This window comes from Nerophis lumbriciformis, linkage group LG23 (genome assembly GCF_033978685.3).
Source record: "Nerophis lumbriciformis linkage group LG23, RoL_Nlum_v2.1, whole genome shotgun sequence".
Classification (NCBI taxonomy): Eukaryota; Metazoa; Chordata; class Actinopteri; order Syngnathiformes; family Syngnathidae; genus Nerophis; species Nerophis lumbriciformis.
The window spans coordinates 38,848,663-38,872,989 of NC_084570.2; the positions used below are offsets into that span (position 1 = coordinate 38,848,663).

At 38.5% G+C, this 24,327-nt stretch overlaps 1 protein-coding gene across 9 annotated transcripts in view; it reads left to right on the forward strand.

Moving 5' to 3' along the window:
• l3mbtl1 (L3MBTL histone methyl-lysine binding protein 1) overlaps window positions 1–24,327 on the forward strand; it is a 74,276-nt gene that overhangs the window by 22,538 nt on the left and 27,411 nt on the right. For all 9 annotated transcript variants that reach the window (XR_012051133.1, XM_072915902.1, XM_072915903.1 and 6 more), the window contains 8 exons: window positions 733–862; window positions 938–1,046; window positions 1,117–1,246; window positions 8,549–8,597; window positions 11,011–11,099; window positions 16,616–16,720; window positions 23,971–24,106; window positions 24,170–24,261. Coding sequence is in view for 8 of the 9 variants with exons in the window: in XM_072915902.1 (XP_072772003.1) it covers window positions 733–862; window positions 938–1,046; window positions 1,117–1,246; window positions 8,549–8,597; window positions 11,011–11,099; window positions 16,616–16,720; window positions 23,971–24,106; window positions 24,170–24,261 (840 nt within the window). In the remaining variant the exon portion in view is untranslated. The remainder of the gene's footprint in view (window positions 1–732; window positions 863–937; window positions 1,047–1,116; window positions 1,247–8,548; window positions 8,598–11,010; window positions 11,100–16,615; window positions 16,721–23,970; window positions 24,107–24,169; window positions 24,262–24,327) is intronic.

Consider the following 24,327-nt stretch of genomic DNA (forward strand, 5'->3'; position numbering starts at 1 on the left):
TGGAGCGCGCCAAAATCTGGAGAAGAAGAATAACTAGTACTTAATGATATAGTTAACTAATCAATGATGTTGTAAATGGCTTGTATTGATGTACTTTTCTTCACGTACACTTGGTTATTATGATTACAATGTTCTGTTCTTAAATGTCTATATTTACTAGGGATGTAACGATAAGAACATTTAAATAAATTAATTCAAATTAATCACAGTAATCACTTCTTATCACAGTATTATCCACATCTCAAGTTATTTTAACAGGTCAAATAAATACACGGAAAAGCCACTATTTGGCATGTTTTGTGTTTATGTGTCACTGATAGTGTTTTAATCTTAGTATTTCATCTCATTTCATGTTTTAAATATTGTAGCAATTTAATATTTAACACAATCTATTAGTATTATTTCTTCTTTCTGGCTTCATACTCCGTTATAAAGACTTCTGAGCTGGACACAGAAAGTGACACATATCCAAACAGGAAGTACAGCCAAAATAAGAGCACCAGAACAGGAAGTGATGGCAAACACAGGAAAATGTCACGTTTATGAAGTTTATGTGACATGAATTAATTAGTGCTGATGTTTGTCTTCAACGTTGACATTTTGCGCACGTGTGTGTGCGTGTGTGTGTGTGTGTGTGTGTGTGTGTGTGTGTGTGTGTGTGTGTGTGTGTGCGTGCGTGCGTGCGTGCGTGCGTGCGTGCGTGCGTGCGTGCGTGCGTGCGTGCGCGCGTAGTTCTGTGTGAGCGAGGTGGGCGCATTGAGCACGCTGATCACTCCGGGGACACCCAGCATGGCCAGTGAAGCTCCAGCAGGGACCTCCAGTCCGTGCAGCAAAGCAGACAAGTCCACCGAGAACCAGCCTGGTCAGAGCTTAAGAGCTGTGCTAGCAGTGAGCTTGCCGGCAAGTGTTGCTCACGTGATCTCCTGATGTCGCCAAGGTGCCGCTCCAGCGGGCTCGGTGAGAAGTGCGGAGGCCGAGAGGTCACCTCAGGTCCAGACGGAGCTCCAGCACAAGAAGAGCTTTTACAGCGAGGAGCTCCACAGGGAGTATGTTCATGTCCTCTGTTGCTCACACCCTCGCCAAATTCATGTGGACTTTCTCCCCTGTGGTCCCCAGGAGGAGCGTGGGCGTGGAGAAGGTCCCGGCGGGAGGGAGGGTCTCCTTGAACCTTGAGCAGATGAAGCCCATGAGGAAGAGGAAGAGGAAGGAGTACATGAGTCCTTCTGATGAAGACTCCGACATGGAGGTGACACTTTCATCTTTTACACGCTCCAACCAAGGTCTGCTTTAGAGTAGTCAGTGTATTGCAGTATATACTTTAGAGTAGTCCGTGTAAAGATTGTATAGTAGTATATACTTTAGAGTAGTCAGTGTACAGCTGGTATTGCAGTATATACTTTAAAGTAGTCCGTGTACAGCTTGTATAGCAGTATATATTTTAGAGAAGTCAGTGTACAGCTTGTACAGCCAGCAGTATATATTTTAGAGTAGTCAGTGTACAGTTTGTATAGAAGTATAGATTTTAGAGTAGTCAGTGTACAGCTTACACAGCCAGCAGTATATATTTTAGAGTAGTCAGTGTACAGCTTGTATAGCAGTATATATTTTAGAGTAGTCAGTGTACAGCTTGTTTAGCAGTTTATATTCTAGAGTAGCCAGTGTACAGATGGTAATGCAGTATATATTTTACAGTAGTACGTGTACAACTTGTATTGCAGTATATATTTTAGAGTAGTCAGTGTACAGCTGGTATTGCAGTATATATTTTAGAGTAGTACGTGTACAGCTTGTACAGCCAGCAGTATATATTTTAGAGTAGTCCTTGTATAGCAGTATATATTTTAGAGTAGTCAGAGTACAGCTTGTCCAGCCAGCATTATATATTTTAGAGTAGTCCGTGTACAGCTTGTATAGAAGTATATATTTTAGAGTAGTCCGTGTACAGCCAGCAGTATATATTTTAGAGTAGTCAGTGTACAGCTTGTATTGCAGTATATATTTTAGAGTAGTCAGTGTACAGCTTGTATAGCAGTTTATATTCTAGAGTAACCAGTGTACAGCTGGTATTGCAGTATATATTTTTAGAGTAGTCAGTGTACAGCTTGTATAGCTGTATATATTTTAAAGTAGTCAGTGTACAGCTTGTATTGCAGTATATATTTTAGAGTAGTCAGTGTACAGCTTGTATAGCCAGCAGTATGTATTTTAGAGTAGTCAGTGTACAGCTTGTATAGCAGTATATATTTTAGAGTAGTCAGTGTACAGCCAGTAGTATATATTTTAGAGTAGTCAGTGTACAGCTTGTATAGCAGTATGCATTTTAGAGTAGTCAGTGTACAGCTAGTATTGCAGTATATATTTTAGAGTAGTCCGTGTACAGCTTGTACAGCCAGCAGTATATATTTTAGAGTAGTCAGTGTACAGCTTGTATAGTAGTATATATTTTAGAGTAGTCAGTGTAAAGCTTGTGCAGCCAGCAGTATATATTTTAGAGTAGTCAGTAGGGATGTCCCGATCCAGGTTTTTGCACTTCCGATCCGATACCGATATTGTTTTTGCACTTCCGATCCGATACCGATACTGACCGATACCGATACTGACCGATACTGGCCTATCCGAGCATATATTAAAGTTTAAAGTTATTTTGCCTACTTAGTTGTCAGAATCATGTTGAAAAGGGTTTTAGTACTCTTGATAACAACTAGCCAGCTGAATTAGGTGAGTTTGAATAATACACAACGGTTGGTAACAAGAAACTGACATGTTTATTCAAGGATAAACACAAAATAGACAAAATTATACATGACAAACAGAAATGGCATCATTGAACTAGGGCTGGGCGATATGGCCTTTTTTTAATATTGCGATATTTTAAGGCCATATTGCGATACACGATATATATCTCCATATTTTGCCTTAACCTTGAATGAACACTTGATGCATATAATGACAGCAGTATGATGATTCTATGTGTCTACATTAAAACATTCTTCTTCATACTGCATTAATATATGCTACTTTTAAACTTTCATGCAGAGAAGGAAATCACAACTAAAAAAATCACTATTTTTTTCATACGGTGTTTATCTGGAAATGTTTGCCTCAGCATTTTGATGGTGTGGACGTGTGGCACCGAATGGAGATAGCGTCTCGACAGACGTTACAATATTTGAACAATGATGACGAAAACTGTTTTCTCTGTCGTGTCCGTGTGTCGAAAATTGTTATGCGCTTATTTTTTTATTTGATTTTGTGCGTGGCATAGATTTGCCGTGCGCATAGGACGTTTGAGCAGTGCGCAATTTATGGTGTCACATTAATGCCAAAAATCCAAGCGCATAAAAACTGTTATTGCGCGCTGATTCTCCACTTCGTGCGCGCGCGACACCCTTTTGCGCGCGCGTGGTGCCTTTTTGCGCGCGTGCGGTGCCTTTCTGCGCGCGCGCGGTGCCTTTCTGCGCGCGCGCCGTCTCGGTCTGTGCGCTCTCTGTGTACTCCTGGCATCTCTCCTCGCGCTGTCATGTTTCTTTTTGGCACTTTGGGGGCGGGTATGCTTAGACGGCCCCTCCTTTCTGATTGGCTCTGAGCATTTTTCATATGACCAATCATTCTCCAGCGTAGCAACGTTGTAGCCATCTTACCTCGCACAGCTAGCCTCAATCATTACATTGATGTCAATGGTACATGTACTAATTACATTACCATAACTTGCTCGATTTTCGACCAATTTACAAACGGTTTGCCTTGTTACAAATCTTATTACATGTAGATATGACATAGGATGCTGTACCTGTTGAAATTACCTCTTTCTCTTTAAAAAAAAAATGACTTAATTGTGCAACATAGTTGTGTAGGGTCAGTGTTAGTCAGTTCTCTGATTATTTTAAACTGTTTCAGAATACATTATTAAAAGGCTATTTTTAACATTTTAAAAACAAAATTCAAATATTATTTCATTACTTTTATGGCTTAATCAAAAGAAATTCCATAAATTAGAAAACAAATGTTCAAGAAGAAGTGAAATTATAAAATAATGTTATGGTTGGATGTTATTGCTGGTGGACGAGTTCTGGCTGAAATATGTGATTATGGTGTTTGTTGTCTTATTATTTATTTGGGTCACATTTTGTATTACCCTGTATTGTGTTTATGTGGTATGAAATAACCTTCATCAGCGCGCGACATTTTTTTTATCCACTTCATCCTCCGTAAATCTTGATACATATTGACGATGACCCGCCCTGCTATACTTCTGATTGGCTCTGAGCATTTTTCCCCTGACCAATCAGAAAGAAGGAGCCGTCTAAGCATACCCGCCCCCAAAGTGCCAAAACGAAACATGACAGCGCACAGACCGAGACGGCGCGCGTGCAGAAAGGCACCGCGCGCGCGCAGAAAAGCACCGCGCCCGCGCAAAAAGGCACCACGCGCGCGCAAAATTGTGTGTCGCGCGCACGAAGTGGAGAATCAGCGCGCAATAACAGTTTTTATGCGCTCGGATTTTTGGCACTAATGTGACACCATAGTAATTGCACAGGCGCGCACGGCTGCGCTAGCACCACAGCTAACGTTAGCCATGCTGCTACCTCTCTGCTGGGAGAGGGCGTATACGTATGTGACGTATGACGTGACGTGTGTCGTGACAGTATGTGACGTGTGTAAGAAGGTGCACTTGCTGTCTGTGAGAAGGAGAGACAGGAAAGAGTGAGAAGAGCCTGTCATGTAATGCCAGCAGCTAAAAGCAACTGCGTGAGAATCCACAGACGTGTGGATGTGTTGAAGGTGTGCTGGAAAATGCGGAACAGAAATTAGGGAGCAGCAGAAAAGTGGAATGTATTATTTAAATTGGTGCGTTGGAAAACACGGACCGGAGTTTTTTTTAAACTGGATCTGGATCGGCATTTTCCCATGCTTTGCCGATACGCATTTTTTTGCAAATATCGGCGGCCGATCCGATCCAAATATCGGATCGGGACATCCCTAGTAGTCAGTGTACAGCTTGTATAGCAGTTTATATTGTAGAGTAGTCAGTGTACAGCTTGTATAGCAGTATATATTTTTGAGTCGTCAGTGTAAAGCTTGTGCAGCCAGCAGTATATATTTTAAGAGTAGTCAGTGTACAGCTTGTATAGCAGTTTATATTCTAGAGTAGCCAGTGTACAGCTTGTATTGCAGTATATATTTTAGAGTAGTCAGTGTACAGCTTGTATAGAAGTATAGATTTTAAAGTAATAGAGTAGTTAGTGTACAGCTTGTATTGCAGTATATATTTTAGAGTAGTCAGTGTACAGCTACACAACCACCATATTGCATGAACACAGTAAACAAATAGGCCTCAGGATAAACACTGTGAAGACCAAGGTCATGAGGCTCAACACCAAATGCTATCAACCTATCACAATCGAGGAGCACCCCCTGAAAGATGTGGTCGAGTTTGTCTACCTGGGAAGCAACATCAGCACAGATGGAGGAGCTGATAAAGATGTCGAGCTGCGCATCAGCAAAGCAAGACATGCCTTTGGAACTCTCCGACCTGTATGGCTCTCTTCCCAGCTCTCCAGAAACACCAAAATCAGAATCTTCAATACAAATGTAAAATCTGTCCTTCTTTATGGCTGTGAAACTTGGAAAACCACCAAATCAATCATCAATAAACTACAAGTGTTTATTAACAACTGTCTCAGGTACATACTGAGGATTTGGTGGCCCAACAAGATATCAAATGGAGACCTGTGGAGACCCATGAACCAAGAGCAAATTCAAGATGAAATCAAAAGCAGAAAGTGGGGATGGATAGGCCATACACTTAGGAAGGATCCGAGAAACATAGCAAGACAAGCCCTGGACTATAACCCTCAAGGCAAGAGGAAGCCAGGGAGACCAAAACTCAACTGGAGGCGGTCCACTCTTGATGAACTGACCAAGATGGGGATCTCCTGGCAAGAAGCGAAGACCATCGCACAGTAGAGAGTGAGGTGGAGATCCATGGTAGACGCCCTATGCTCCCAAGGGGGCCAAGAGGATTAAAGAAAGTGTACAGCTGGTATTGCAGTATATATTTTACAGTAGTCAGTGTACAGCTTGTATAGTAGTATATACTTTAGAGTAGTCAGTGTACAGCTTGTATAGCAGTATATATTTTACAAACCCCGTTTCCATATGAGTTGGGAAATTGTGTTAGATGTAAATATAAACGGAATACAATGATTTGCAAATCCTTTTCAACCCATATTCAATTGAATGCACTACAAAGACAAGATATTTGATGTTCAAACTCATAAACTTTATTTTTTTTTTGCAAATAATAATTAACTTAGAATTTCATGGCTGCAACACGTGCCAAAGTAGTTGGGAAAGGGCATGTTCACCACTGTGTTACATCACCTTTTCTTTTAACAACACTCAATAAACGATTGGGAACTGAGGAAACTAATTGTTGAAGCTTTGAAAGTGGAATTCTTTCCCATTCTTGTTTTATGTAGAGCTTCAGTCATTCAACAGTCCGGGGTCTCCGCTGTCGTATTTTACGCTTCATAATGCGCCACACATTTTCGATGGGAGACAGGTCTGGACTGCAGGCGGATCAGGAAAGTACCCGCACTCTTTTTTTACGAAGCCACGCTGTTGTAACACATGCAGAATGTGGCTTGGCATTGTCTTGCTGAAATAAGCAGGGGCGTCCATGAAAAAGACGGCGCTTAGATGGCAGCATATGTTATTCCAAAATCTGTATGTACCTTTCAGCATTAATGGTGCCTTCACAGATGTGTAAGTTACCCATGCCTTGGGTACTAATGCACCCCCATACCATCACAGATGCTGGCTTTTGAACTTTCCGTCGATAACAGTCTGGATGGTCCGCTTCCCCTTTGGTCCGGATGACACGATGTCGAATATCTCCAAAAACAATTTGAAATGTGGACTCGTCAGACCACAGAACACTTTTCCACTTTGTATCAGTCCATCTTAGATGATCTCGGGCCCAGAGAAGCCGGCTGCGTTTCTGGATGTTGTTAATAAATGGCTTTCGCTTTGCATAGTAGAGCTTTAACTTGCACTTACAGATGTAGCGACAAATTGTATTTACCGGTAGTAACAGTGGTTTTCTGAAGTGTTCCTGAGCCCATGTGGTGATATCCTTTAGAGATTGATGTCGGTTTTTGATACAGTGTCGTCTGAGGGATCGAAGGTCGCGGTCATTCAATGTTGGTTTCCGGCCATGCCGCTTACGTGGAGTGATTTCTCCAGATTCTCTGAACCTTTTGATGATATTATGGACCGTAGATTTTGAAATCCCTAAATTTCTTGCAATTGCACTTTGAGAAACGTTGTTCTTAAACTGTTTGACTATTTGCTCACGCAGTTGTGGACAAAGGGGTGTACCTCGCCCCATCCTTTCTTGTGAAAGACTGAGCAATTTTTGGGAAGCTGTTTTTATACCCAATCATGGCACCCACCTGTTCCCAATTAGCCTGCACACCTGTGGGATGTTCCAAATAAGTGTTTGATGAGCATTCCTCAACTTTATCAGTATTTATTGCCACCTTTCCCAACTTCTTTGTCACATGTTGCTGGCATCAAATTCTAAAGTTAATGATTATTTGCAAAAAAAAATTGTTTTTATCAGTTTGAACATCAAATGTGTTGTCTTTGTAGCATATTCAACTGAATATGGGTTGAAAATGATTTGCAAATCATTGTATTCCGTTTATATTTACATCTAACACAATTTTCCAACTCATGGAAACGGTGTTTGTAGAGTAATCAGTGTACAGCTGATATTGCAGTATATATTTTAGAGTAGTCAGTGTACTGCAATATATACAGTATATTAGAATAGTCAGTGTACAGCTGATATTGCAGTATATATTTTAGAGTAGTCAGTGTACAGCAGTATATATTTTAGAGTAGTCAGTGCACAGCAGTAAATATATTTTAGAGTAGTTAGTCTATAGCAGTATATATTTTAGAATAGTTAGTGTGCAGCTGGTCTTGCAGTATATATTTTAGAGTTGTCAGTGTACAGCTTGTATAGCAGTATTTATTTTAGAGTAGTCAGTGTACAGCAGTATATATTTTAGATTAGTCAGTGTACAGCAGTATATATTTTAGAGTAGTCAGTGTACAGTAATATATATTTTAGATTAATCAGTGTACAGCAGTATATATTTTAGATTAGTTAGTGTACAGCAGTGTATATTTGCTACCCACTGAAAGTGAGTCAACAGTCAGACATCATGGTCTGTAAGTATGTGGCCAGTAGCAATATCATTGAGTTAAATATATTGGTAGCATCAAGGTCTTGGGCTGCATGAGTGCTGCCAGCAACTGGAGAGCTGTGGTTCATAAAAGTCAACGTGTTAGGTTTCTGCTTCAGTTGAAATTCATATTTCCCCACACTGAATGCCGGCAGCACGTGTGACACCATCATGTTGCCACACCCATCATACAAGCTGTACACTGGCTACTCTAAAGACTTGCTATGTGAAATATGTCGCATGCACACCTCACTGCGACGAAAATGTGGTAAGTATATGTTTATTTTCAGGATGACAAAATGGAAGATTCCAGAGCAGACAGCAGACACATCAGAGCAGGTAAGAAGCATAGTTGCCCTACATGTATCTAGCACTTAAAAAGGTGCATGCTTCATCAAAATTGGTGGTCAACCAAGCCAAGATGGCTGTTGTGCAGCGTGCAAACTATCTTGAGTACGCAAGGGGCCTAGATCAAAAACTTAAAACTATGCAATGGAATAGATCCCTTTACTTTATCAAAACAAGTGACATCAAGGATTATCTGTCCGCTGCGTTCCCAGACATGTCGAATTATTGTGCTAAATGGCACCTGGTACCCAATGAGAACACGCGCTTGTTTGACCACCACGCATATTTAATGAGCAATAGAGTACACCGGTATAAAAGCCGCACCCTCTAAATTTAGCAAAACCTTTGTTTTTCCCATATATTAGCCACACCGGACTATAAGTCGCAGATATATGTATTGTAAAATGAGTTATTTAAACAGAAATATTTATATATTTACTTACAAATATATTTAACTTTCAAATATACTTACGGTAACTTACAAAATATTATTAGTCCATGCGGCTGCTTCAACAGGACAGGTAAATATATATATATATATATATATATATATATATATATATGTATATGTATATGTGTGGGAAAAAATCACAAGACTACTTCATCTCTACAGTCCTGTTTCATGAGGGGTTTCTTCAATCATCAGGAGGCCTGTAGAGATGAAGTAGTCTTGTGATTTTTTCCCACACATACATATATTGCGCTCTACCACGGTATCGTGGTATTTTTTGGATAATCTAATTAAGACATATATATATATATATATATATATGTATATATGTATATATATAAAGTGATTTGCATCATGTTTTGCATAAACAAATTACTAAATTATTTATTTTGAATTAAAGTAACAAAACACATTTGTTAATTAATGTGTATTTATTTTAATCATTTTGTTGTGGTATTTTAGGTGAAAATAAGCAGAAACATGTTGAAGACGTGATTTTTGCATCCTGTCAAATAGATCAGGGGTTCTTAACCAGTTTGACCTCGGGCCCCCACTTTTCCACTACAGAGGGGCCCGGCGCCTACTCAAATATTGCCGCTGAATTAGTCATCTGACTCTTGACTTTAACAACAGTAGCTAATGGTTGACAACCCTGGCGTTATTTACATACCTTAATTGTTTCCAAACTGTGTCTGTAACACGGCAGTAAAATGGGTGATCAAACAAAACAAAAGTCGTCATCATGGACCCACTAGCTGCGCAAGCTAGCTCTCCAATCAGCTAAACAGACTCAATAACTCCAAAATGACGTTTTGGTGAATTTACTGAGGAATTTGTGAAACTGAAACATTGTAAGTTAATAACACTAACACAGACACTCGTATATGTGTTAGCATATTAGCTAATGCTAACGACGCTAGCGTGGTCACTGGAAAAAATGCCCCTCTTAAAAGGAGTTCAAACAAAATTAATACAAGTTATTTTTGCTTGTAATGAGCAAACAAATCTGACTATGGAAGGAGTCAAAATAGTCTTGGTAAGATTTCTTGAAATAAGACTTCATATTTCAGTTTTAAAAGCTTAAAAGTGTTATTGAAATGAGCAATTAAACCATAATATTGGCTATACTTACTAGTTTTGTAAAGTGTTGTGTCTTAAATCAAACTTGTGATGATCCATTGCCTAAAAACAAGTTCTTAATGTTTCCCTGAAAAATTATTATTCAGGGGATTAGGACTTTGACTAGAAATTAGAAATATGTACTTGCTAAAATTGTGAGTTGTGTCCAGTGATTACACGACGATAGCACGTGCAAATATGCATGAAAACACTCCTACGTGCGACGCTTTAATAAGTAAGAATTGTAATAATAGTTTTAGTTAAGTTGTAAAACTTACAAACGAAGAATCCATTCGAGTAGAAACGCTATGGACGATTAAAGACGAAACGGCACTTGTACTTCCAGTTCAAAGCTCAGGCTAAACAGAAGTGAGCAGACTTGTCCAAAAGATGGCGCCATAGCACAAACAATAACCCTACTTTTTATTGTCTTTGCTTTGTTTTTGTTTTCCTAACTATTTGCATTATGGCCGTCAACAAAGAAAAATCGGTAAATTTGTGTTTTCTAAACCGCAGGGTGCAAAGCGTAGGAAAAAGGTAGCAACTTTTAGTCGGGAAACTACGGGAAATATTGAATTGTGCTAAGAAAACTTGGTGAATATGTCTCATTGATCATAGGAAATTAAACTTTTTTCATTTAGGCCCCAATATGTAGAATAAAAACCAATGTGAGACATTAATATTTGAATATGTGGTTTCATACTGACATGATCCAGCCTCATCATGTATGTTGGACTGCAGTGGGGCAGGAAGTGACCATATTTAGACATGTGTCTTGATGTGACATCACAAAAAAAAGGTGCTGTGATGAAGAGAGAATTGTATGTGTTGAAGGTGGAGACATGAAGGCAGAGCAGTGGACCTGGACACAATATCTCCAAGAAACCAAGTCCATCGCCGCTCCAGACCACCTTTTCCACGAGGTCAGTTTGTTGTATCTCACATGTTCATACATCATATCATATGTCAGACGTTTGCTATTTCATTGTCTTCTAATAAACACCTCCTTCCTTCCCTCAGTAATAACACCACTTAATACAAACATCATGATAATACCAGCACCTGTTATTATTAAAGAACACATTATTTGGGGACATTTGAAAACATCTGATATTGTTTTAAGAATACAATTGTTCAATAATTTAATGATCACAATATACTGCTATCAAATCTAATTGAATATAAGAAATAATTTATATAAAATTTTATTGAATATAAGAAATCATTTAAATCAAATTAAATTGAATATAAGAAATAATTTATATTAAATCTAATTGAATATAATAAATAATTTATATCAAATAAAATTGAATATAAGAAATAATTAGCATCAAATCCAATAATACGCTAATTGAATATAAGAAATAATTTATATCAAAGCTAATTGTACGCAAATTAAATTAAATAAATAATTCATATCAAATCTAATTGAATATAAGAAATAATTTATATGAAATCTAATTGTACGGAAATAAAATATAAGAAATAATTCATATCAAATCTAATAATACGCTAATTAAATATAAGTAATAATATCAAGTCTAATTGTACGAAAATTAAATATAACAAATAATTAATATCAACTCTAATAATACGTTAATTGAATATAAGAAATAATATCAAATCTAATTGTATGAAAATTAAATATAAGAAATAATTTATATAAAATTTAATTGAATATAGGAAATAATTTAAATCAAATGTAATTGAACATAAGAATTAATTTATATTAAATCTAATTGAATATAAGAAATAATTTAAATCAAATTTAATTAAATATACCAAATTATTTATATTAAATCTAATTGAATATAAGAAATAATTTATATCAAATTTAATTGAATATAAGAAGTAATTTATATCAAATATAATTGAATATAAGAAATACTTAATATCAAATATAATTGTATGCAAATTAAATATGAGAAATAATTAGTATTAAATCTAATCATACGCTAATTGAATATAAGAAATAAATTTATGTCAAATCTAGTTCTACGCAAATTAAATATAAGAAATAATTCATATCAAATCTAGTAATACACTAATTAAATATAAGAAATAATATTAAATCTAATTGTACAAAAATTAAATATACGCTAATTGAATACAAGAAATAATATCAAATCTAATTGTAATGAAAATTAAATATAAGAAATCATTTTTATCAAATCTAATTGTATGAAAATTAAATATAAGAAATTATTTATATCAAATCTAATTGTATGAAAATTAAATATAAGAAATAATTAATATAAAATCTAATAATACGCTAATTAAATATAAGTAATAATTCATATCAAATTTAATTGTACACAAATTTAATATAAGAAATAATTCATACCAAATTTAATTGTAATAAAATGTAATATACATCATTTATATAAAATCTAATTGTATGAAAATTAAATATAACAAATAATTTATATAAAATCTAATTGTATGAAAATTAAATATAAAAAAATTATTCATATCAAATCTAATTGTATGAAAATTAAATATAAGGAATAATTTATATCAAATCTATTTGTATGAAAATTTAATTTTAGAAATCATTTATATCAAATCTAATTGTATGAAAATTAAAAATAAGAAATAATTTATATCAAATCTAATAGTATAAAAATTAAATATAAGAAATCATTTATATCAAATCTAATTGTACGAAAATTAAATATAAGAAATAATTCATATCAAATATAATATTACGCTAATTGAATATAAGAAATAATTTATATCAAATCTAATTGTATGAAAATTAAATATAAGAAATAATATCAAATCTAATAATACGCTAATTGAATATAATAAATAATTTATATCAAATCTAATAATACGCTAATACGGGACGATGTGGCGAAGTTGGTAGAGTGGCCGTGCCAGCAATCGGAGGGTTGCTGGTTACTGGGGTTCAATCCCCACCTTCTACCATCCTAGTCACGTCCGTTGTGTCCTTGGGCAAGACACTTCACCCCGCCATCAGTGTGTGAATGTGTGTGTGAATGGGTAAATGTGGAAATACTGTCAAAGCGCTTTGAGTACCTTGAAGGTAGAAAAGCGCTATACAAGCATAACCCATTTATCATTATTGTTGAATATAAGAAATAATTAATATAAAATCTAATTGAAATAAAAAACTATTTATATCAAATCTAATAATACGCTAATTGAATATAAGAAATAATCTATATCAAATATAATTGTTCGAAAATTAAATATAAGAAATAATTAACATCAAATCTAATAATACGCTAATTGAATATAAGAAATACTTTATATCAAATCTAATTGTACGCTAATTAAATATAAGAAATAATTTTGTATGTATTATTACATTTTAACATGCAGTTGTTCAAATACAATTTTATTTGGTGATCATGACAGATTATAACAATATATTAGAATAAAATCTAATAATAGTAAAATGCTAATTAAGTTTAGAATGTATTGTTATTACAATTAAAAATGTGCCTGTCAAATCTAATAACAAAACCCTGATAGAATACATTTAAACATTTAAATATTGTTGAATTTAATATGTACTATTACATTTAAAAATGTGGTTGTACAAATATCATTTATTTCATGATCCTGATCAATTATGACATTAATGTACTACTGTGAAATCTAATAATAACATAATTAAATATACAATAACTAATGTTGTTATATATTTTTAGGTACTATTTCATTCAAAAAAGGTGTACAAATATGATTTATTTCATGATCCTGGTAAATTATGACAGGAATGTACTAGTGTAAAATCTAATAATAACATAATTAAAAATACAATAACTAATATTGCTATATCTTGTTATGTATTATTATATTTAAAAAAGCAAGTGTACATATAATATAATTTATTTCATGAATCTGGTAAATTATGACTTAAAAGTACCAGTATAAAATCTAATAAAGATAAAAATGCCCTAATTAAATATAGAATCAATTATATTGTTATATATATATGTATGTATTATTACATTTAAAAAAGCAGTTGTAAAATTATAATTTCATGATCCTGGTAAATTATCATAATATACGAGCATAAAATCTACTAAAGATAAAATGCCCCAATTAAATAATAGAATCAAGTATTTTGTTATATATTTCCCATGTATTATTACATTTAAAAAAGCAGTTGCACTATTATAATTTATTTCTTGATCCTGGTAAATGATCACAATATACCAGAATAAAATCTAATGAATATAGAAAATGCCTTAATTAAATATAGAATCAAGTATTTTGTTATATATTTCTCATGTATTATTACATATAAAAAAGCAGTAGCACTATTATAATTTATTTCTTGAACCTGGTAAATGATCACAATATACCAGTATAAAATCTAATAAAGATAAAAAAAAATGCCTTAATTAAATATAGGACCAAGTATTTTGTAATATATTTTTTATGTATTATTAAAAAAATTTAAAATAGTTGTACAAACATAATTGATTTCATGACCCTGGTAAAATATATATATATATATATGTTGTAAAATGAGTTATTTACACAGATATATTTAGTAAATGTTTATTTACATACCTTAATTGTAAATTATTATAATATACCAGTATAAAATATATTAAATAAATAAAATGCCCCAATTAAATATAGAATCAAGTATATTGTTATATACTGTATATTTTTATGTATTATTACATTTTATAAAGCAGTTGTACTATTATAATTTATTTCATGATCCTGGTAAATGATTACAATATACCAGTATAAAATCTAATAAAGATAAAAATGCCCTAATTAGATATGTAATCAAGTATATTGTTATATATATTCATATGTATAATTACATTTAAATAAGCAGTTGCACAAATATATATTTATTTGACTATCCTGGTCAACTGTGACATGAATATTGTCAGGAACTGGCATGGCAGTAGTTGGCGTGACCCCAAGATGCAGACACAGAAGGCAACGTGCAGGTCAAATTGTGGTGTCAAAATCAGCAACACATGAAACACAAACAGTAAACAACGCAGTCCGGTGGTGTTTGACTACAGGTGCGGGTTCTATTCCACAAACTGAGGCAGGTGTGTCAGGGACGAGCAGGAAGTAGAAAGAATGAAAGAAGGAAGGAACGCTGCAACAGAAATGAACCCATAACACAGGAAAATAATTCCAAAACCTAAAAACTGTCACATCACTCTAAGATGTAATAATAGCAATGATGTCATAATTAAATACAGAGTAAAAGTTGCTTAACTAGATCTTTTTTCAAATTTGTGCTGTTATGTGTAGAAAAATATATGTTTGAATTAGGGCTGGGCGATAAAACGATATCAATACATAGATATTAATAAAAATTGAGTTTTGCTTCTTCGTCGAGAGAAAGGTGAATTATAGAAGCAAGGTTGGTTGCATAAACAAAGGCTCTGTGGTAACCAGGAAGTGATGACTGATCAGGAGTAGTGACACGCTAACAGCCGATCAGGTTACAGTATCAACTATCAAGTTTGGTTGATTCTTTGCATGAAGTGAGAAGAGAAAGTCCAAATAAAGAAATTGTCGATCAAAAAGGAAAACGTTTTTGGATGTTTTCAAAAGGGATTGTAGTCAGACCAATGTGGTCTGTACATGCAAGGTAAGAGCGCTAACACCACACCACCTTAGCTGCGCTCACCCTTTAGAGCACAGCTGCCACTAAACCTGCAGAAAATAGTTTACATTTTCACACTTTGCACTAATTTCTTGCACTTTATGAAGCATTTCTTACATATTCATAATTTTTAAGATCTTATTGTTAAGTGTTCAATGTGAGTTTAATATTTTGTTGGCATTGTTTGAGTGTTTTCATGCTTGTGTTGACATTTCCTTTCTGTTTTGATAGCTGAGGGATTATAATCACAGGAAGTTAATTTGTATATTTACATTTTTTATTTACCGTATTTTTCGGAGTATAAGTCGCACTGGAGTATAAGTCGCACCTGCCCAAAATGCATAATAAAAAAAGGAAAAAAACATATAAGTCGCACTGGAGCCCGGCCAAACTATGAAAAAAAGTGCGACTTATAGTCCGAAAAATACAGTAAGTATGTTTTTTTATTTAAATGTAATTGTTTTTATTTTTTGTAGCTATTCATATTTCATAATAAAAAATGAAAAATGATACAAATAAATAAAAAAAGAAGGTTACTACATGTGACATCAAATATATTTTTCTCCTGCTCCTTATTTTCCATAGTTCATAAAAATATCAATAATTATTGATATCGACCGATATAAAACACTAATATTGTGATACAGTTTCCAGCCATATCGCCCAACCCTAAAGTAAGTAAAAGTGTATGCACAATTACAGTTATATATTCCTAAAGACTCATCTATATCATAGATATACTTTTTTCCAGATATTTTCGATCATGTGTGAAGTGGAATGATTGAGCAGTAAAATGTTCCTTTGCTGTGTGTGCAGAGCCAGAGAGCTCCTGCAGTGAAGAAGGCCTTCAAGCAGGGCATGAAGCTGGAGGGCATCGACCCTCAGCACCCGTCCATGTACTTTGTTCTCACCGTGGCCGAGGTAACTTACTTACTTACTTACAGAGGTGGGTAGAGTAGCCAGAAATTGTACTCAAGTAAGAGTACTGTTACTTTAGAGATTTATTACTCAAGTAAAAGTAATGAGTAGTCACCCAAATATTTACTTGAGTAAAAGTAAAAAGTATGTTGTGAAAAAACTACTCAAGTACTGAGTAACTGATGAGTAACATACACACACATATCATATATATATATATATATATATATATATATATATATATATATATATATATATATATATATATATATATATATATATATATATATATATAAGACTTCTATGGAAATGCAAGAACCGAGACTCAGATTTCCCTCGCCCGGACGCGGGTCACCGGGGCCCCCCTCCGGAGCCAGGCCCGGAGTTGGGGCACGATGGCGAGCGCCTGGTGGCCGGGCCTGTCCCCATGGGGCCCGGCCGGGCACAGCCCGAAGAGGCAACGTGGGTCCCCCCTCCAATGGGCTCACCACCCATAGCAGGGGCCATAGAGGTCGGGTGCAATGTGAGCTGGGCGGTAGCCGAAGGCAGGGCACTTGGCGGTCCGATCCTCGGCTACAGAAGCTAGCTCTTGGGACGTGGAACGTCACCTCGCTGGGGGGGAAGGAGCCTGAGCTAGTGCGCGAGGTAGAGAAGTTCCGGTTGGATATAGTCGGACTCACCTCGACGCACAGCAAGGGCTCTGGAACCAGTTCTGGACTCTCTTCCACTCTGGCGTTGCCAGCAGTGAGAGGCGACGGGCTGGGGTGGCAATTCTTGTTGCCCCCCGGCTCAGAGCCTGCATGTTGGAGTTCAACCCGGTGGACGAGAGGGTAGCTTCCCTCCGCCTTCGGGTGGGGGGACGGGTTCTGACTGTTGTTTGCGCTTACGCGCCAAACAGCAGCTCAGAGTACCCACCCTTTTTGGATTCACTCGAGGGAGTACTTGAGAGTGCTCCCCCGGGTGATTCCCTCGTTCTACTGGGGGACTTCAATGCTCATATTGGCAACGACAGTGAAACCTGGAGAGGCGTGATTGGGAAGAATGGCCGCCCGGATCTGAACCCAAGTGGTGTTTTGTTATTGGACTTTTGTGCCCGTCACGGATTGTCCATAACGAACACCATGTTCAAGCATAAGGGTGTCCATATGTGCACTTGGCACCAGGACACCCTAGGCCGCAGTTCTATGATCGACTTTGTAGTTGTGTCATCGGATTTGCGGCCTCATGTTTTGGACACTCGGGTGAAGAGAGGGGCGGAGCTTTCTACCGATCACCACCTGGTGGTGAGTTGGCTGCGATGGTGGGGGAGGATGCCGGACAGACCTGGCAGGCCCAAACGCATTGTGAGGGTTTGCTGGGAACGTCTGGCAGAGTCTCCTGTCAGAGAGAGTTTCAATTCCCACCTCCGGAAGAACTTTGAACATGTCACGAGGGAGGTGCTGGACATTGAGTCCGAGTGGACCATGTTCCGCACCTCTATTGTCGAGGCGGCTGATTGGAGCTGTGGCCGCAAGGTAGTTGGTGCCTGTCGTGGCGGTAATCCTAGAACCCGTTGGTGGACACCGGCGGTGAGGGATGCCGTCAAGATGAAGAAGGAGTCCTATCGGGTTATTTTGGCTCATGGGACTCCTGAGGCAGCGGACAGGTACCGACAGGCCAAGCGGTGTGCGGCTTCAGCGGTCGCGGAGGCAAAAACTCGGACATGGGAGGAGTTCGGGGAAGCCATGGAAAACGACTTCCGGACGGCTTCGAAGCGATTCTGGACCACCATCCACCGCCTCAGGAAGGGGAAGCAGTGCACTACCAACACTGTGTATGGTGCGGATGGTGTTCTGCTGACCTCGACTGCGGAAGTTGTGGATCGGTGGAGGGAATACTTCGAAGACCTCCTCAATCCCACCAACACGTCTTCCTATGAGGAAGCAGTGCCTGAGGAATCTGTGGTGGGCTCTCCTATTTCTGGGGCTGAGGTTGCTGAGGTAGTTAAAAAGCTCCTCGGTGGCAAGGCCCCGGGGGTGGATGAGATCCGCCCGGAGTTCCTTAAGGCTCTGGATGCTGTAGGGCTGTCTTGGTTGACAAGACTCTGCAGCATCGCGTGGACATCGGGGGCAGTACCTCTGGATTGGCAGACCGGGGTGGTGGTTCCTCTCTTTAAAAAGGGGAACCGGAGGGTGTGTTCTAACTATCGTGGGATCACACTCCTCAGCCTTCCCGGTAAGGTCTATTCAGGTGTACTGGAGAGGAGGCTACGCCGGATAGTCGAACCTCGGATTCAGGAGGAACAGTGTGGTTTTCGTCCTGGTCGTGGAACTGTGGACCAGCTCTATACTCTCGGCAGGGTCCTTGAGGGTGCATGGGAGTTTGCCCAACCAGTCTACATGTGCTTTGTGGACTTGGAGAAGGCATTCGACCGTGTCCCTCGGGAAGTCCTGTGGGGAGTGCTCAGAGAGTATGGGGTTTCGGACTGTCTGATTGTGGCGGTCCGCTCCCTGTATGATCAGTGTCAGAGCTTGGTTCGCATTGCCGGCAGTAAGTCGGACACGTTTCCGGTGAGGGTTGGACTCCGCCAAGGCTGCCCTTTGTCACCGATTCTGTTCATAACTTTTATGGACAGAATTTTTAGGCGCAGTCAAGGCGTTGAGGGGATCCGGTTTGGTGGCTGCAGGATTAGGTCTCTGATTTTTGCAGATGATTTGGTCCTGATGGCTTCATCTGGCCAGGATCTTCAGCTCTCACTGGATCGGTTCGCAGCTGAGTGTGAAGCGACTGGGATGAGAATCAGCACCTCCAAGTCCGAGTCCATGGTTCTCGCCCGGAAAAGGGTGGAGTGCCATCTCCGGGTTGGGGAGGAGATCTTGCCCCAAGTGGAGGAGTTCAAGTACCTCGGAGTCTTGTTCACGAGTGAGGGAAGAGTGGATCGTGAGATCGACAGGCGGATCGGTGCGGCGTCTTCAGTAATGCGGACGCTGTATCGATCCGTTGTGGTGAAGAAGGAGCTGAGCCGGAAGGCAAAGCTCTCAATTTACCGGTCGATCTACGTTCCCATCCTCACCTATGGTCATGAGCTTTGGGTTATGACCGAAAGGACAAGATCACGGGTACAAGCGGCCGAAATGAGTTTCCTCCGCCGGGTGGCGGGGCTCTCCCTTAGAGATAGGGTGAGAAGCTCTGTCATCCGGGGGGAGCTCAAAGTAAAGCCGCTGCTCCTCCGCATCGAGAGGAGCCAGATGAGGTGGTTCGGGCATCTGGTCAGGATGCCACCCGAGCGCCTCCCTAAGGAGGTGTTTAGGGCATGTCCGACCGGTAGGAGGCCACGAGGAAGACCCAGGACACGTTGGGAAGACTATGTCTCCCGGCTGGCCTGGGAACGCCTCGGGATCCCCCGGGAGGAGCTGGACGAAGTGGCTGGGGAGAGGGAAGTCTGGGCTTCCCTGCTTAGGCTGCTGCCCCCGCGACCCGACCTCGGATAAGCGGAAGAAGATGGATGGATGGATGGATATATATATATATATATACATATATACACATACATTGATATATACAGTATATCATTTATATTTATTTATTTTGCCGTTTTTGTTTACATGTTAAAGGTGTTTTAATGAATATACATGCATGTTTAACACATATAGATTCCTTTCTTTCATGTTGACAAGAATATAAGTTGGTGTATTACCTGATTCTGATGACTTGCATTGATTGTAATCAGACAGCAGTGCTTAACGTCCACGTTTTCAAATGCAGGAGAAAAAAAGTTCCTCCTTTCTGTCTAATACCACATGAAAGTGGTTGGTTTTTGGTATCTTATTTGTCCAGCTTCCATATTCGTTTTCACACACTTTACAAGAAATACATTGGCGGCAAATTCCGTAGCTTGCTAGCTTGTTTGCGCTGGCTTTCGGAGACTCTTATTTTGAAAGCGCAGGCGCGATGGAGCGGCACTTTTATTGTGAAGACAGGAACTGTGCAGTCAGTCTTTAGGCTTGTGACGGGATGTACGTTTGAAATAAAAAAGTGTCTTTTTTCCTTCACACTTTTGATTGATTGATTGAAACTTGTATTAGTAGATTGCACAGTACAGTATATATTCCGTACAATTGACCACTAAATGGTAACACCCCAATAAGTTTTTCAACTTGTTTAAGTCAGGTCATGTGACCGCCTGGCTCTGTTTGATTGGTCCAACGTCACCAGTGACTGCATCTGATTGGTGGAACGGAGTCAAACGTCACTAGTGACTGCATTTTATTGGTGGAACGGAGTGAAACGTCACCAGTAACGCAGGCACTATGGAGGTCTGTCTGACAGACCAAAACAAACAAAGCGTGCATTAACAGATCGATAAAAATTAGTAGCGAGTAGCGAGCTGAATGTAGATAAAAGTAGCGGAGTAAAAGTAGCATTTCTTCCCTATAAATATACTCAAGTAAAAGTAAAAGTAAGTTGCATTAAAACTACTCTTAGAAGTACAATTTATCCCAAAAGTTACTCAAGTAGATGTAACGGAGTAAATGTAGCGCGTTACTACCCACCTCTGCTTACTTACTTGCTTACTTGCAGTAGCCCGGCGTATAGTGTCAAGTGGTTTTCTAATTACCTGTTCAATAGACCCTCCCTGTAATAAAGGGTGTACCTCAGGGTTGTATATCAGGTCCAATGTTATTTTCCATTCATGGAAATAATCTCTGTGATAATGTGTCGGATGCTGCGTTCCATTTTTATGCAGATGATCATATATATTCTTCATCCCCTGCTGTAGCGCAAACCTTCGAGCTCCTGCAGTCTGCTTTTGATGTTGTTCAGTCCCAGCTTTTGATGTTGTTCAGTCCCAGCTGACACAGCTGAAACTAGGACTAAATGCAGAGAAATGTAAGGTGATGTTATTTTCAAATGGCAAACCACTGCCATTGAACATTCCAAAAATATCAACTGCTCATAAGATTGAACTTGAAATGGTCATGACGTATAATACCTCAGGGTTCTATATCAGGTCCAATGTTATTTTCCTTTCATGGAAATAATCTCTGTGATAATGTGTCGGATGCTGCGTTCCATTTTTATGCAGATGACACGGTCATATATATTCTTCATCCCCTGCTGTAGCGCAGACCTTTGAACTCCTGCAGACTGCTTTTGATGTTGTTCAGTCCCAGCTTTTGATGTTGTTCAGTCCCAGATGACACAGCTGTAACTAGTCCTAAATGCAGAGAAATGTAAGGTGATGTTATTTTCAAATGGCAAACCACTGCCATTGAACATTCCGAACTTGAAATGGTCATGACGTATAAGTGTACCTCAGGGTTCTATATCAGCTCCAATGTTATTTTCCATTCATGTAAATCTCTGTGGTAATGTGTCGGATGCTGCGTTCCATTTTTATGCAGATGATGCGGTCATATATATATATATATATATATATATATATATATATATATATTTGGGAACTGAGGAGACCAATTTTTTAAGTAGAATTATTTCCCATTCTTGCTTGATGTACAGCTTAAGTTGTTTAACAGTCTCCATTGTGGTATTTTAGGCTTCATAATGCGCCACACATTTTCAATGGGAGACAGGTCTGGACTACAGGCAGGCCAGTCTAGTACCCGCACTCTTTTACTATGGAGCCACGCTGTTGTAACACGTGGCTTGGCATTGTCTCGCTGAAATAAGCAGGGGCGTTGCTTGGATGGCAACATATGTTGTTCCAAAACCTGTATGTACCTCTCAGCATTAATGGTGCCTTCACAGATGTGTAAGTTACCCATGCCTTGGGCACTAATACACCCCCATACCATCACAGATGCTGCCTTTTACACTTTGCGTCTAGAACTATCCGGATGGTTCTTTTCCTCTTTGGTCTGGAGGACACAACGTCCACAGTTTCCAAAAACAATTTGAAACGTGGACTCGTCAGACCACAGAACACTTGTCCACTTTGCATCAGTCCATCTTAGATGAGCTCGGGCCCAGCGAAGCATTTCTGGGTGTTGTTGATAAATGGCTTTGGCTTTGTATAGTAGAGGTTTAACTTGCACTTACAGATGTAGCAACCAACTGTAGTTACTGACAGTAGTTTTCTGAAGTGTTCCTGAGCCCATGTGTCGATATCTTTTACACACTGATGTGGCTTTTTGATGCAGTACAGCCTGAGGGATCCAAGGTCCGTAATATCATGGTTTACGTGCAGTGATTTCTCCAGATTCTCAGAACCTTTTGATGATATTACGGAGCGTAGATGGTAAAATCCCTAAATTCCTTGCAATAGCTGGTTGAGAAATGTTGTTCTTAAACAATTTGCTCAGGCATTTGTTGACAAAGTGGTGACCATCGCCCCATCCTTGTTTGTGAATGACTGAGCATTTCATGGAAGGTGCTTTTATACCCAATCATGGCACCCACCTGTTCCCAATTAGCCTGTTCACCTGTGGGATGTTCCAAATAAGTGTTTGATGAGTATTCCTCAACTTTCTCAGTCTTTTTTGCCACTTGTGCCAGCTTTTTTGAAACATGTTGCAGGCATCAAATTCCAAATGAGCTAATATTTGCAAAAAATAACTAAGTTTTCCAGTTCGAACGTTAAATATCTTGTCTTTGCAATCTATTCAATTGAATATAAGTTGAAAAAGATTTGCAAATCATTGTATTCTGTTTTTATTTACCATTTACACAACGTGACAACTTCATTAGTTTTGGGATTTGTAAATGCCTGACTTACCTATCGAGGAGGAAATGAGCATGTTTGGTGTCAGATGAGAAAATCTTCTCCGCCTTCAATGGTATCCATCTTTCAAAGGCATCATCAATACAAATCCTGGTTTTGTTCTTGGCTTTGTCATGAATAACTTGAGAATGTTAACTTTTAGATGGACTAAGGTCTGACATGTTTAGTAACTTTACCAGTGGCAGTAGCCAGACCAAGATGTCAACCTGGATGTGACACACTCACGGACTTTCTAATTGGTCAAACAGTGGAGGGCGGGGCATCGAAATGAAAACAATAAAAAAATTTCGGGGCTGTAAATGTAATTTTGAAATGAAAATATCCTGGCTGAACTACTGTTATCAGTTATAGAGGTATTGGAAAAGAACATGATTTATTAATGACATATCATGACATTTCTACATATGGCTCCTTTAACTCTGGTGTGGGACTGCTACTGTTGTATGTGTTTATGAAAGCACTTTTCACTTGGCCAGGTTGCTCATAAAAGAGATTTGATCTGCCTGAATGAAAATAAAGTTCTGGCCTGCAGGTGTGCGGCCACCGTCTGCGCCTTCACTTCGACGGCTACTCTGACTGCCACGACTTCTGGGTCAACGCCAACTCGCCCGACGTGCACCCAGTGGGTTGGTGTGAGCGCACGGGCCACAAACTGCACACGCCCAAAGGTCAGAGGTCAGGATGCAGCCTTCCAGTTGAGCCGGATGGTAAAAACACCACACCTTATGCAGGTTGTAAAGAGGAGGAGTTTACCTGGGCAAACTACCTGAAGATGACCAAAGCACAAGTGGCTCCTGAAGAACTCTTTGCCAGTCCTGGCAGGGTAAGACCTGGTCTTCTTCTGTCCTGTGACACACGCCAGTATCAGAAGGTGCGTGTGTGTGTGTGT